Here is a 15,166-nt window from a genome sequence, read left to right on the forward strand (position 1 = left end):
CTTGCCTTGTAAATTCTGAATAGTAACAATACTATTACTACACATTTGACTGTTCATTCTACTAGTAATGTCCATTTGATCATTTCCATCTACAAAAAACATAAAATTCAAGTTCCTACATCATAAAATGTGTGACAGCTACTCATACACCTTTCAGTATGGTCTTAAGTAAGATAATAAACTCATTCCTTTTTAACATTCAATTCCTAAACCTACTGAACATCTTAAGGAACCCCACAAAAAATCATTTAAGCTCAAGACAAAAAAACATTTATTGGTTCAAGTATGTCACTTAAATTATGTGTGTGTGTAAAATAATGGTGGGATTTCAAACAGTCATAGTTTTGGAACAAAGCATGATAGAGACATCTGTCTCTATCAATGTGTTTTAGGTTTGTGGCAAACTGCTAAGTTTGAGTCAGATAAACTTGCTAGGTATGAATATTGTTGTGTCCACCACATGAAAATAAAATTTTCCGATGTTACAAAAAACTCAGAGAAATGGGCAATCTGCCGAAGCAATCACATCCAGGATAACAACCAGCATCTGACAAGATTGTTGAAGCTGTGCAAACAAGTTATTTGTAGAGTCTGAAAAAATCAGTATGGTCCTCTACAAGTAAGGTGTATGGTTCTATGAGTTAGGTGTCTATAAAGTTTAAAAACAAGCAACTAAAGTTTACTTATAAAATTCAGGTATTACAAAGTTTATCCAGAGTAGAAATTAAACAAATTTGCAACAAACATTCTGGATAGGTTAGGTTACAATGGGGAATTTTTAGACGAGTTATTTTCAGTGATGAAGCTACATTTCACGTTTAGGGACAAGTACGTTGGCATAATGTTTGAATATGTAGTACTGAACCTACTCATTCATTATGGAATATTTACGTGCCATTCCAAAAGTTAATGTGTGATGCACAACTGGATGAAACAGTTATTGCCTTCTCTTTTGCTGAAAAAACTATAATGGGAAACAACTTCTTGGATATGTTAACAAAAATAGTACAAAAAATACTGAAAAATTCCATTCTTTAGTTAGACAGAGCTCTTCCAAATATTGTTAAATGTGTGAGCGATCACCTAAATGAAACATTTCCTCAGCCATGGGTCAGATGAGGGTAGATGATAGCCTGACCACCACATTCTCCAGATCTTACTCCTACAGATTTTTATTTGTAGGATTATTTACAGGCAGAAGTGTTCTCTGTTCAAATAAGAAATTTGTAACTTCTAAAATACAAATTACTAAAACTGTTTCATTTATCTGTACTCTGTCACTGTTGTGCATAGCAAGATGTTGAATACTGTCTGCAAGGTAAATAAAGGAGCACATATCAAAATCTACTGATGTTTGTAGGGGGTCTTTATTTTTATTTTGATGTATACTCCACGTCTGTCATTTTTTTTCTCCATAACTGTGAATGTTTAATCCCTGTAATTATTTTAATAACAAACTATATAATCCTAGAACTACAATAATTTTTATAGTTAATGACCTTAGCAGTTGTTACAGAGAAAAGGAGAATTCATAAAATTTACAAATGTAATAAAATACAATATTTCAATCTTATTAAATACGCCTGATTTGATGGCTGATATAAAGGTAAAACAAATGTAGACGTGAATTAATTGGCAAAGTGAAATATTTAAAAACAATTTGAACCAGCCAGTGTTCTTCTGGGTAACAGATTTTATTCATTACCAGAAGGAAACTTCAGTCAAAATTTAAACAAAAAAAATAAAAAATTTAAAAAAAATACTTTGTATGAAAATTACTTCAAATTACTATTCCTAATCTAATTTTAGATGACCCATCAGAAAAGTCTAGTGATAAATTGTCATATAAAATCAGTTGTTTGACAGTTAATTTTCGAAGTCGAAGATTTTGTGGCTTAAATCCTAGTAAAGATAAGTTTTTTTTATATTAATTTGTGTATTAGATAGTGGATTCTGGTGGTTGGGGGATTCAATTAATCGCACTACTCAGAAATGGTCAGCCTGAGTCAGTACAAGACTACACCTGATTTGCAAGTCATAAACATAATCCTCTTCTAATTGAGCCCATGGGTGCTTATTACTCACCAACTTAACAGTTTGCAATGAACACAAGTACACATTACAGATTGAAAATTAAAAAAAAGGTTTAGATATTACTTTTTTTTTATAAAGTTTTTGACAGTTTACTATTATTAATATACAATTAAATAAAGAAATTGTTGTTGGAATTGATTTGAAAAAATTAATTGATTTTATGTCTCACAGATCATAAAAAAAATCAGATCAAGATCTAAGAACAAAAAATTTATCAAAGTAAAAAGTTTATATTATTTGAGGATATAAGTTTTAAAGTCTCTTTTTACATACTTAGTTTTGAAACTTTCATCTATCTACATCTATTTTATCAAAACAATATAGTATAATATATGAATAAATAATTTAAAAAACTTTTTTTAAATTAAAAAAATTGGCTATTTTGAACTCATTTTTATTTTATTTCAACCACAACTATCTTTGTTGGTAGTAACTAAAACACAAGGTAATAACTAAATTGGTGTGAGGTATCTGTTTAGGGAATTATTATTATTGAGAGTTACTGTTACCATAATCTTATTTGAACACCAATGAGTTTGGTTAATTTTTAATATTTTTATTTTATATGGTAAAAGCATACTTATGAATAAGTGTAAGATAAACAAACATCAACAGTGATAAAATGCAATGACTCACAGAGCATGTTATACTATCTTATTTATTACAGATTGAAAATGCCTTCATATAAATAAGAAATGAAGGACATAATTCATAAATAACAACACAAATAACTGGCCTGTTTAAGATGTATATATCTCAAGTACTTGAAAATTATAGACACAAATTATTTGACTATTTTTGTCTGGTGTTCAGAGTTTCTACAGTCAGAAAGTTTTATGACTTCTAGACTGAGGTTTATAATTGTCCACTGTTTAGAATTGTTTACAAAATGTATTGTTTTACTGTGTATTCAAAAATCTATAATTAAAACATTTTAAGAAGGGTGATTATATAAAATCAAATCAATTTAAGAACTTTTTCTGGTGAAAATAATAAATTAAGATATAAAAGAATTACTAACAAGAGATTCAAATTTTGACACAACATGAGTTAATAAAAAAATAAATATAACATACCCGTTATTATATCATCCATAACACCATAGCCTTGTTTCTGACCACTGACCCATTCTCCAAAATATGTATAAGCAGAACTAGTCATGAAATGACCACTCTTATGTACACCGTAACCGCAAGCAACTCCATCTTTGAAATATCCTTCATACACATCTCCATTTTCATACCTAGTTCAAACAAGTATAATAAACATTTTATTAATGGATTAATTATGTAACTATAACAGTAAAAATTACATCTGAAATTATAATTTATTAAGTTTTTCAACATATCACTTTCCATTTTGAAGATACAGGTGGAGGTTTCCATCTAGCAGAGTTTCATTAAAAATCGAGTTAATTTATAGTGAGGTCCTGTGGAATGAATTTAAAATGAAATTAGACAATGATATAAATTTGTAATATTCCAGAAACAATGTACTGCATATAGACTACATTATTTTTTTAAAAATTAATAGTTTTTAAAATCAATAGTTTTTAAATATTGAAATAGTTTATTTTTAGAGAATATGTATTATACTGTTTACTGTATAAATTTTGATATACCAGAGCGATAGTGAAAACTAACTGTTTTCATTCACAGATACTATATTTCACAAATATAAAACACTTATTTTTCTCTTAACTTATTAAGTCAGACAGTGTTTCTCTATTAAGTTAAGTGTTATATTTCACCTGAAAGTTACACTTAAAAGATAAGAAATACACGTAAATTAAAACACAACAAAAACTAACACCGATTCTAAAATAATTTTTAAAAAATAATCAAGTACTGTACTTAAACTCTAAACCGATGCTGAACAATTAAAATGCAAAAGTAAAACAACAATAAACGTTCACGAAAAAATGAAAGCTATTACTGCTTCCAAATTCAGTGTTCACGGCACAGAATAAAATTATTCTCAATTTATATATGTATATTTTCTCAACGTGTACATTGCAATCTGTTCAACTTTTGAACAATAAGCAACTCCCTCCGTGATCAGTGAGATGAAGATGATATGTATGATGTATAAATGAGGTTTAGTCTTGTGCAGACTATTCCTGAGATGTGTGGTTAATTGAATCCAACCAACAAAATATCTATTGTCTAGTATTCAAACTCAAATAAAAGTAACTAACGTTTACTAGGATTTGACCCTCAGAACCTTCAATTTCAAAAATCAGCTTTAAACAACTGATTTGCTACGAGTTTTACAACTAGACCAGCCCAGTGGGCTAAATTGATATGTATACAAATTCTAAGAAACTATTAACTTGCTAACAAAATACAGCACATGGACTGTTTACACAAACTGTTGCCTGCTTCCACACATGGCTGCTTTCACCCGCTACATGACTGTTGGCTTATAAGCTGGAAGTTAGAACTGTAAATGTGATGGCACATCTAGTGCTAAACAATTAGTCATCCACTGCACTTATTATTTTATAAATCTTGGTTTGTGTACAATCTGATATTTAATACGGACTAGTTAATTTTTTTATTTACTTTCTGTCTTATTAGATAAATTTAACACATGAAATTAAAAGTTTAATCCACGTTTTTTTCCATTTCTGTATTATGGAATTTTCTATCTTGAAGAGATTAATAATTTCTATTAAAAAAAATTGGGACTTGGAAAACCATACATTTTGAGGAGATTTTCCTGTAACATGGCTTTTATAAATCTTGAAAAAAAGAATGGTTTATGTAGAATATTTAAAAATTTAGGAGCATAAATTTAAAATATAGAGAAAAATAACTATTTATAACTAGCATAAGAATCAGATAATTAAAAATAAAAATCAGGAAAGAAAAACTGTACTGCAGAAAGTAGGAAATTTAAGATTTTCTCTTTTTAATTTCTGTATCATAACTGTAAAATAAGGCATCCATGATCAGAGAAACTGTTTGTAGAGGAAGTATAATGGGTATATATAATAAAGAAAAGAATAAATGAAACAGATAGTAACTGTGATGTAGAAAGTTATGTGAGAATAGAGATCTGCATTAAAATAATCATCAAATGACTAAAGGTATGTACAAACAATATATATAAGATGTGATCAAAAAGTATCCAACCTTGATTCCTAACACAAAAATATCTAATCTATTTAGTTCAATGACTTGTCTCATTCAAAGAAGGCCCCTTCTGATATAACACAATTAACTTAAAATTAATGCACAAGCTTACAATTCTGTTTAATGTAAAGAGATTTAAATACAGAGAAGAGATAAAAAAAAATGTGACAAGAGAACTTATGGTGCTCACTAAAAATTACTTTAGAAAATGCTTCCAACAATGGAAACTTCAGTGGGATAAGTGTGTTACATCAAAAGGTGCCTACTTTGAAGGAGACAAGTCACTGAACAAAATAGGTTAAAATACGTTTTGTTTTTATGAGTCAAGGTTGGATTACTTTTTGAACACACCTCATACTTGAAGAAAAAAAAATTGTGTTAAATCTATTTATATTCCAAAAAATTGAAAGAACAAAAGACTAAAACAACTAAAACAAGTAAATGATGCAAAACACTTAAATTAACTTGAGTTTTGCAGATAACAATCCTAGATAACTTTCAAAGCCCAATTATGTGTAAGTAGATTATCTATAAGACAAATTAAATTACTTAGCATAAATAATTTTTTTTATAATTTAATATTTATTTAAAATAATCATACACAGAAAGTGTTAACACCTATTCTGTTTAATAATGTAATTTTTTAACAAACACAAACTGTTTTGTAAAAGGAAAATTAATGTATTTATACATCCTACTGATTTAAGTAAATTACAAAAAAAAGTATAGGCAGAGAGACTATTTATATATTCCTTAAATTGTTCTTTGACCTTTACTATACCGAACAGCAGTGAATATGATTTTAACCGCATGAAAGACATGATACATGGAAACATCACAACAAAAGCTAGTAGCAATAAAATATAATAATTAGATAAAGTAATAATGAAAGTGTAACAATTCTAACTTTGTACAACCATGACCGTTCTGCAACCCATCCTTCCAGAAACCATCGTAAGTGCTAACTCCTGGTATTTCTAATCGACCTACACCATGAGGTTGACTACAGTGAAATTGCCCAATATAGAACTTTCCATCAGTCCATTCAAGACGACCTTTTCCCTCTAATTTTCCTGAAACCCAACGTCCTGTAAAAAAAAAGAAAACAAATTATAAAATATGTAAGTCGGTATGCAATAACTGTACAGACTTATGCTTCTAAATAATAGTTCTGTTAACAATGAAAAAGAGAGTCATTAATTAAAGCCAAAATTCTCACCAACAGAAATGTATATTATACAGCAGTATTACAGAGCACATAAAACATATATATGAGGAAGCTGAAATGTAATGCAGTCACTCACTAATCACAAATGACAAGAGGTAGTCAAGTGAAACAAATATTCAATAAAAGTACATTTTATCTGCTACAAAAATTTACATTTATTTTTTCACTAAGTCACCATTTACAAACACACATTTCTCCCAACGGTGAACCAGTTTAATCTCTATTAATGATGAATGCTGCCAGTATTTCTTTTATCAAAAATCTCATTGGGTCTTTCAGTTCATCTGCGGTGAAATGGAAACCCTTAATATCTCTCTTTAATTATGGAAATTAGTGAAAATCACAAGAGATCAAATTTGGCGACTATGGAGGGTGTGTAGTAGGTTTAAATTTCAATTCTACATGATGTGTGAGGCTGAGCATTATGTTGGAGAATTATCAACTCTTGAGGATTTTTGAACACAACACAAATATGCTAAGATGTTTTAATGTCTACAGTATGCATCACAAAGAATTTATGCTCAATCTTGCTTCAGGTAGTCAGTATGTACATGTAAGCATGTTTACACTCATATAATGTACAAGGGTAAATCAAATATAAATGGGATTTTATTTTTAAAAAAAATTTATTTATTGAAAAATAAAAGGCAAATATAATTTATTTTTCTACATAGTTTCCTGCTTTAGAAATACATTTTTCCCAGTGAGAAGGAAGGTTTTTTATTGCAGCATCGTAGAATGAAGCTGGTTGCATCAGGAGCCAATTGTGCACAAATCCCTTCATGTCCTCATCATCCTCAAATCATTGCCCTCCTAGAGCTTCTTTAAGTGACCGAAACAAATGAAAATCGCAGTGCAATAGGTCTGGGCTGTAGAGAGGATGATCAAGTTGAGTACAGTGCATTTCTTCTAGTTTTGAGAATGTTAGAGCTGCATTATTGTAGAGAAGAATGGCTTCTAGAATCGGTTGGTCTCTTCTTTTGCAACAATAAGCAGCCCTCACCTTGTTCAACAGCTCACAGTAGTAAGCAGCATTGATTGTGCGTCACTCTTGCAAAAATCAATGAGCAAAATGCCTCGCTGATCGAAAAAAACTGTTGAAAGAAACTTGCCAGTTGACAATTGAGTCTTGGTTTTCAATGGGGCTGTCTTCCCTTCCTCCTCCCCATCATACTGACTTGTTTCGACGGGGGAGTGTAGTAGTGGACCCACTTTTGTCGCACGTGATGATCCGACTCAAAAATGCATCACCTTCTTTTGCAAACCTTGCTGTAAGCTTCTGGCAGACCTCCAAACATCTCAACTTCTGATCTGTGGTCAAAAGGCGAGAGGCTCATCAGGCACACACTTTACGGAACTGTAGGTTGTTTATGATGATCGCTTGGCAGCTTCCATAACTTATTCCAACTTATTATGCAATTTCGGATACTCTCACCCGTCAACTATCTTCAAGAATATCTTGAACTGCACAACTGTCTTCGTCTGTAATGCTGGTCCAAGGACAGTGATCGTGCTCCTGTTTTCCACTCGTTCTCGTCCTTTCTTGATCTCTATGCCAGGCAAACACACGAGTCTTTGACAATAGTTTGGTCCCTGAACTGTGCAGTTAATCTCTGGAAAATTTCCGTCGCTTGAACTCCTTCACAAGCAAGAAATTTTATAATTATGCTTTATGCAGTGGAGGGTGTACCTGTTGCTCCGACATCATGAGCGTTACCCTCGTACAAAAAACTGAAATGTTTTATATATGTGTTTGGAACCCCAGAACACTGTTAGAGAATGTTTTCTCAGAAGGTTGCTCTGAATTTTTTTGATTGTGGCAAACCAGTACTGGTATTCCATGCTCTACCAGTTTTCATCACCATAGAGGGCATTTAGATGATGATGAGTAGTATTACTACCATTCAATTTTTCCAATGTTAAACATTCAATCACTCCATGTTATTTTAAACATAGTTGACATAGCAGGTGTAATCTACTCCATAATAATGATGACTGACAGAAAATGAGAGGGCATGGTCAACAAGTTTTAGTATGTTAATAATAGGGACTGACACTGCAACATGGCAGCACATGTTGCTTTGTGCAACATTGTACATTTGTGTACATTGTACACTTTGTGCATTCCAGTGTACATTAAACTTCAGCTGTATGTTTCACATGCACATATATAATACAATATAAGGATATATATTAAGATTACATAGAATAAAAAGTCAGTAGCACTATATACTAATTAAAAGCAGTTTAAATAAACAAGATGTAGGTAACTTCAACCATCTACGTTGAATGGTAGGCATTTCAGAAAGAACAACGGAAAAATTAGCTTTAATAACTTATACCTAGTTCAGTCCTTCTAAAAATAACTCATTCAATAATACAGACAATAAATAAAAATTTACTCTATTTGTATAATACATTCTTTCAACATCACAACATGACAGTGGAAAACTAATATAATAACTATATGCGTGATAAATAATTAGTTGAAAATATATTTTATGAATTAATAGAAGAAAAAACAAGATTTCAAAATTATAATTTTGATTTTAATCGAACTCGGATAACTAACAGAAATTCACATGTAGTAATAAAATGAAGAAAGTAAAATAGTACAAAAATTAACATAAGACGTTACCATGACAAGAAGCAACTAAAGTAACAAAATAATTACACTTCTTGAAAATAACAATCAGACTGTAAAATAAAATACATCAAACATATCAGAAATAAATGCAAAATATTGAAACAAAAATTTGTTTTGTCTCTAGGTATCATCAATTGCAAGCAATTATACAAATGAAAATGTGTATAAAAAAGTTTTGAAGCAACTGGTGATAAAAACAGCAAGACAAATTGTTTACTAATGAAAAGGTATCCTTCATAACAATGAATAGGTAACCTTTCTCAGATAGCAATTTTTAATTACATTGTCAAATTACAATTGTAAAATATTTTTATCATCATTGTTTGAATAAGATTATCATATGACAATAATAAGACATCATTCTGATACTGCAGTTTATTTGTTTATGAAAAAAGTTTAAAAATTATTCATGTTCCTGCATCGTGGAGAGCCTTAGCTTGTACTTATTAGCAGTCTGTTTATGTCATTCCTTGTCATATTTTTAAGAAGATGCACATTTTTTACCTCTGCATTTCTTGGAAGCAACATTTCTATACTATCTGAATTTTACACAAAAATAAAACTAAATAATATAAAACAGAAGAATTAAACTAAACTTATTTTTGATTTCTACGGAGAGAAATTTTATTTAAAATTTGTTTTATTTTTAAAAAACCTGACAACACAGTTGTAGGACTTTCCTGTTAGGTGTTTTTTTTCTGATGCACAGCTTACGCACCACACATACATACACAACTTAATTTAAAATATTTATAAATTTATTTAAATAAAATACTGTGTATTGTGTATTATGACACAGTATACCCACTTAGCCACTAGTTTAGAGCAAATATTATTATTTTTTAATTGTTAACAAATGTGCCTAAGAAAAATAATACCTTAATTAGGATCAATTTTGAGATATTGAGGGTGACCTTGCTCTACAGTCTCACCCCCTAGACCTTTTAAGTTGAAAATTTAATGGCATCAATGCTCCATATATAAAAGTAATCTGACTGATGTGGTCAAAATCAGTCCAGTAGTTCTGGAGATATAAGGTGATTTAGAGCCTGACACCAAACACACATATATATGCACACACACACACATGCGCGCACGTATATAGGAACACTAACATCTGGTAAATTTCCATCTCTTTTTTTGGGTTCCTTAGCTGTCAAAACATCAAGATCTGGTGAAAACTACATGAACCCAAATTGGACTGATTACAAAACTTTTCGTTCTACATCTATAGCGCTAGATGGGAAATTAAAAGTTTATATTAATTAATTTTGTGTTGTACTGATTATTAACTTTGGCATCTGTAAAAAAAAATTGAATTATCAATTTTAGATAATTCTCTCTCTTTAGATAAGTAAGTTTTACAGTCTATAGTACTATTCACATAGCTCCTTTATCAAACCCCTCAAACACAATATAAAGTTGTAACATTATAATATAGCTAGTATGTAAAAACAACTTAAATTTATACAACTGAACTAAATAAATAAATTCTTAATTAAAATTAATTCATTCAAGTATACATTTATGTATAACACAAAGAAATATATTAACAAGAAGTTCCACATAAGAAAAGAATTAATAAGCAAAACTGACACTAATTAGTAAGCTTACAATCTGAAAACTTTTAATATCATCATATTCAATAAATTATTAAACTAATAATAAAAAAAAAATAATTGTTGTTTATACCTGTATACTTAGCATCTTTATAAGTAGCATGTTTAGTAAATGTATATGAAGCAGTACGTGTGGTTGGAACTGGATTTTTGTTCAATTTTGTTTTTATAGCATCTTGAAATGCATGAAGCCAATCCATTTTATCACATGCTGACTGTGCAATTAATGTAAGTGTATCTTCCGGAGTAGTAATTAACAGAGCATTCTATAAAAAAAAAGGTAAGTTCTCAGATTAGTTAATAGCCAATTAAGTACAAAAAAATTTACTAAAAACTTTCTGATAGACAACTTCTATATCATTCCTGTATGCTTTGTTTTTATAAGCAGTATACTGTATCTGCTATTAACCCTTTCAGGACTGGTATCACACTTAACATGAGTGCAGTAAACATTCCGCACAGACTACAGTTAGGTAAACTCATTTTAGAACTTTATCATTGAGTACTATCATCGTGTTAATGCGACTAATATAATTCTTGCACCGATATGTGCTGCACTTTATTGGCTTTAAGATGAACTATTTGCAACTATTACAGGTTGCAGTAAACAGATGGAAAATGAGAGAATAAAATCATTTACCAATGTTCTAAAACTAGGTTTTTTCGTAAGTTTTGTTGAACTCTGCTAGTAAACATGATCAATTCATCACATTTGTGTCCAGAATATATTTCTTCTCGTTACAGCTCTAATAATACCTGTAATTATTGAACATATAGTGAATGAAACAAATAAATATTATACCCAAGCATCTGAACAAACTGATCTTTCTCATTCATATTTTTTTTCTTGTTTAACCTTTGGGACCACCGTTAGGTACTGCTTCAGAGGATGAGATGAATGATTTGTAGCGTGTGTGAAAATGCTCATTCATATTTAAAATGAAAACCAATTGACATAGATGAACTATATACATTTTTGAATATGTCCATGCTTACATCAAGACATAAGAAAAATTCTATAAGAGTACTGTCAACGGACAGGCTGATTATTACATTCCTAAATATTTTTTGAAACAATAGCTACAAACAGATATTTGAATATTTTTATTAAACTTAATTTTGCCAATGACCTGGCTTGTGTCTTTTAAAAATTCAAAAATTATTAGATAAATTGAAAGTAAATTTCTCAAATATGTTTTATCCTTTTCAAAATATAGTAATTGACGAGTCCTTAGTTTTGTTCAAAGAAAGACTTTATTTTGTTTATGTGTATAATAAAAATTGTGTTTTAAAATTTGTTTCCAAAAAAAAAAAAACACTTTAAATTTTAAATAAAATATAATAATATTCATTCCTAGTGAATGTTAAGTAATAAATCATACAGAAAATGACTATATATAGATAACTAAAATAAAATATCCTAATCTGAACATGAACTATGATTTACAGTATGTTATTCCCGAAAAGGTTAAGAATTCACTTATTTATTAAGTATTCATACGTTTTTATTTTTCATCTTACTATAGAAAGCTTCATTTTTAACTGCAAAAGGATTTGATAGTTTTTTTTCTTTACATAATGAAGGTAATTCATAATAAAAAAAATAAAAATAAATTGATAAAACTTATATATTAAAATAAAATTAATAATAATCAAAACTTTAAACTAAATGAATTTTTAATTGGCTCAAGAATGTTCTGCGTTTATAATTAAACCATTTTAAAAAAGGAAGAGGTTCTCAATTTAACCTGTATTTTTAGGTACGTTCATCCCCTTTCACGTGATCAAATGTTTAAACTTTGCTATTTATTTTTTACAAAAAGTTCAAATTTTTCGTAGCTTTTTTCACATAACCAAGTAATAATTTTTTTGAAAATATTAAAGATAATATTGCCTTTATAGATGAATTGAAGATATAATATAGTATAATGATAATTGAGTCGGGAGTCATTATGATATTTTTATTCAAATAAGTTGGAAAATTAGAGGGGAAACAATAATACATATTCCCACATTACAAACTGTTTCGCCTGTACTCTGTTACAATACTCAGAGAATTTGAAAAGTTTTGCGATTTATTTTAATTTTTTTTTTCTTCAGTTACTTGACTGATTTGATACAGCTCTCCAAGATTCCCTATCTAGTACTAGTCATTTCATACCCCCTACATGCTACATCCCTAACAATTTGTTTTACATATTCTAAACGTTGCCTGCCTGCACAATTTTTTCCTTCTACCTGTCTATCTTTAATATTAAAGCGACTATTCCAGGATGCCTTACTATATGGCCTATAAGTCTTTCTCTTCTTTTAAATATATTTTTTTCCAAATGCTTCTTTCTTTATTGATTTGCCGCAACACCTCTTGTCACTTTTTCATTTGTCAGCCTTATTTTAAGTAAGGCTGAAAAAAATTAAATTATCCTCTCAATTTATGATGTCAAATAAAGCAAAATTTTACTTTAATGGTTTTGTAAATAAACAAAATTTCCAATAAATGTAACCGAACAAAATCCAAAGCAGCTTCACTAGCAACCTCTTCATTTAGAAAAAGTAACTATTACAACACTACAACAGTTGTTTGGGAATGATGTCATCTCAAGAAATGGAGAAATTGAATGGACAATATGATCTCTGAATTTAAATGTGTGTAGCTACTTTTTGTGGGGTTTCTTACAAATAGGGACTACAACACTAACCCACCGGATTGGTCTAGTGGTTAACGCGTCTTCCCAAATCAGCTGATTTGGAAGTCGAGAGTTACAGCGTTCAAGTCCTAGTAAAGCCAGTTATTTTTACACGGATTTGAATACTAGATCGTGGATACCAGCGTTCTTTGGTGGTTGGGTTTCAATTAACCACACATCTCAGGAATGGTCGAACTGAGAATGTACAAGACTACACTTCATTTATACTCATACATATCATCCTAATTCATCCTCTGAAGAATTATCTTAACGGTAGTTACCGGAGACTAAACAGAAAAAAGAAAGAAAAGGGACTACAATACTAAAGCTTGGAGAATTGATGAAATAAAAAGAGCATTGGTGAAGAGATTGCAAACATTACAGTTGAAATGTTGCAGAAAGTTATGAGAAATTTCAGCAAAAGGCTTCAAGAATGCATATTTACAAGAAGTAACATTTGAAAGATATAATTTTTATAGTGTAATAATAGCTATAAAGAAGTTTGCAAATGGAAAATTTTGTTAAATAAGATGTAAATAAAACTATTTAAACAAGGTTTTTTAGATTTTCATTTATCCCCTTTAAACTCTCCTAATTCTTTGATCCATCCAGTATGAAAGTTTGTCAAACTTACTAATTGCCAACCTAAACTATAAAAAATTGCTTAAATATGCAAACAGTAATAACATCATACCTGAAAGGCATCAGAATCTTGAAGTGGTTCAACCCATAATGTGTCAAGAGAATGTACATTCTGGTTAGCTCCAGATATATGAACAAATGAATCAGACAACAAAATTAGCCAGTGATTACTAAACCTAGAAGCATTATGTATTGTTAATGGATGCACTTTAGAGTCCCTAAGTAATCGACGTTGTGGGGTCCTGAAAAAAAAATCAAAGCATAATTCACATGTTTTCATAAAAATTTCTATTGCTAAATAATAATAGGACAAATAATTAATAAACTTCAACAGTATTCAGTTTATATGATCTTGAAATACTATGTTGAGATTTCTGTGGTGAAGTCGTTAATTAATCCTAAACAGAATGATTAACAGCCATCAAAAGATTATTAATAATCGTAAACTCGTAAATGAGTATTAAACTTAAAAACGAAATGTACACTTTTACAAAATTCTGAAGACAAAATTGGAATTCCCCTCCTAGGTTTCTTAACTTCAAAAAATGATAAATATTTGTTATGAATCTTTAAGCCATTGCTGAGACTGTTAATTAAAATAGAAAAACCTGCTCACATCCGTTTGATTTTTGTAGTAAGTTTAGCATCATGTTTCTATTTTAGAATTTCTTCCTAATTAGTGTTCTGGTAATTAATGTATGAATCGGTAATCAATGAGATGAAAATTTAGAGGCAAGAATCTTTGGAGGCAGCTCTTCTGTTTCATTCTTAGGATTTTGCACGAGCTCTTTAAATTTTCATTTAATTTCTTAGTGTATTAAATTAGAACTTCTTCATTACCTCTTTAGTTAAATCAAAAGCCACCAAGTTTAAAACCATTTCTTAATCAAAGTCTATTTGTGTTAAATGCTGCAGTTGTAACAATTATAAATTACCCCAGTTATAAAAGTAATAAGTCCTTACAAAGTGACACAGCCATTTGTAAGAATAACAAGCAATCCATGCCAGGTTTATCAAAGAAAGTGAGGTATGAAGTGGTCTCTAATCTTCTCCTTTGAGCTACATACACAACATAACACCATTACAAGCACACCAAAATGCAGATGATATTT

General features: G+C 29.8%; 1 protein-coding gene across 1 annotated transcript in view; it reads right to left on the bottom strand.

Moving 5' to 3' along the window:
• Als2 (Amyotrophic lateral sclerosis 2) overlaps positions 1-15,166 on the bottom strand; it is a 109,467-nt gene that overhangs the window by 40,135 nt on the left and 54,166 nt on the right. Inside the window, exons 7-10 of the mRNA XM_075355217.1 lie at positions 14,107-14,296; positions 10,799-10,991; positions 6,139-6,319; positions 3,171-3,337 (exon numbers count right to left, since the gene is read on the bottom strand). Coding sequence (XP_075211332.1) covers positions 3,171-3,337; positions 6,139-6,319; positions 10,799-10,991; positions 14,107-14,296 — 731 coding nt within the window. The remainder of the gene's footprint in view (positions 1-3,170; positions 3,338-6,138; positions 6,320-10,798; positions 10,992-14,106; positions 14,297-15,166) is intronic.

Source organism: Lycorma delicatula, chromosome 2 (genome assembly GCF_047948215.1).
Source record: "Lycorma delicatula isolate Av1 chromosome 2, ASM4794821v1, whole genome shotgun sequence".
Classification (NCBI taxonomy): domain Eukaryota; kingdom Metazoa; phylum Arthropoda; class Insecta; order Hemiptera; family Fulgoridae; genus Lycorma; species Lycorma delicatula.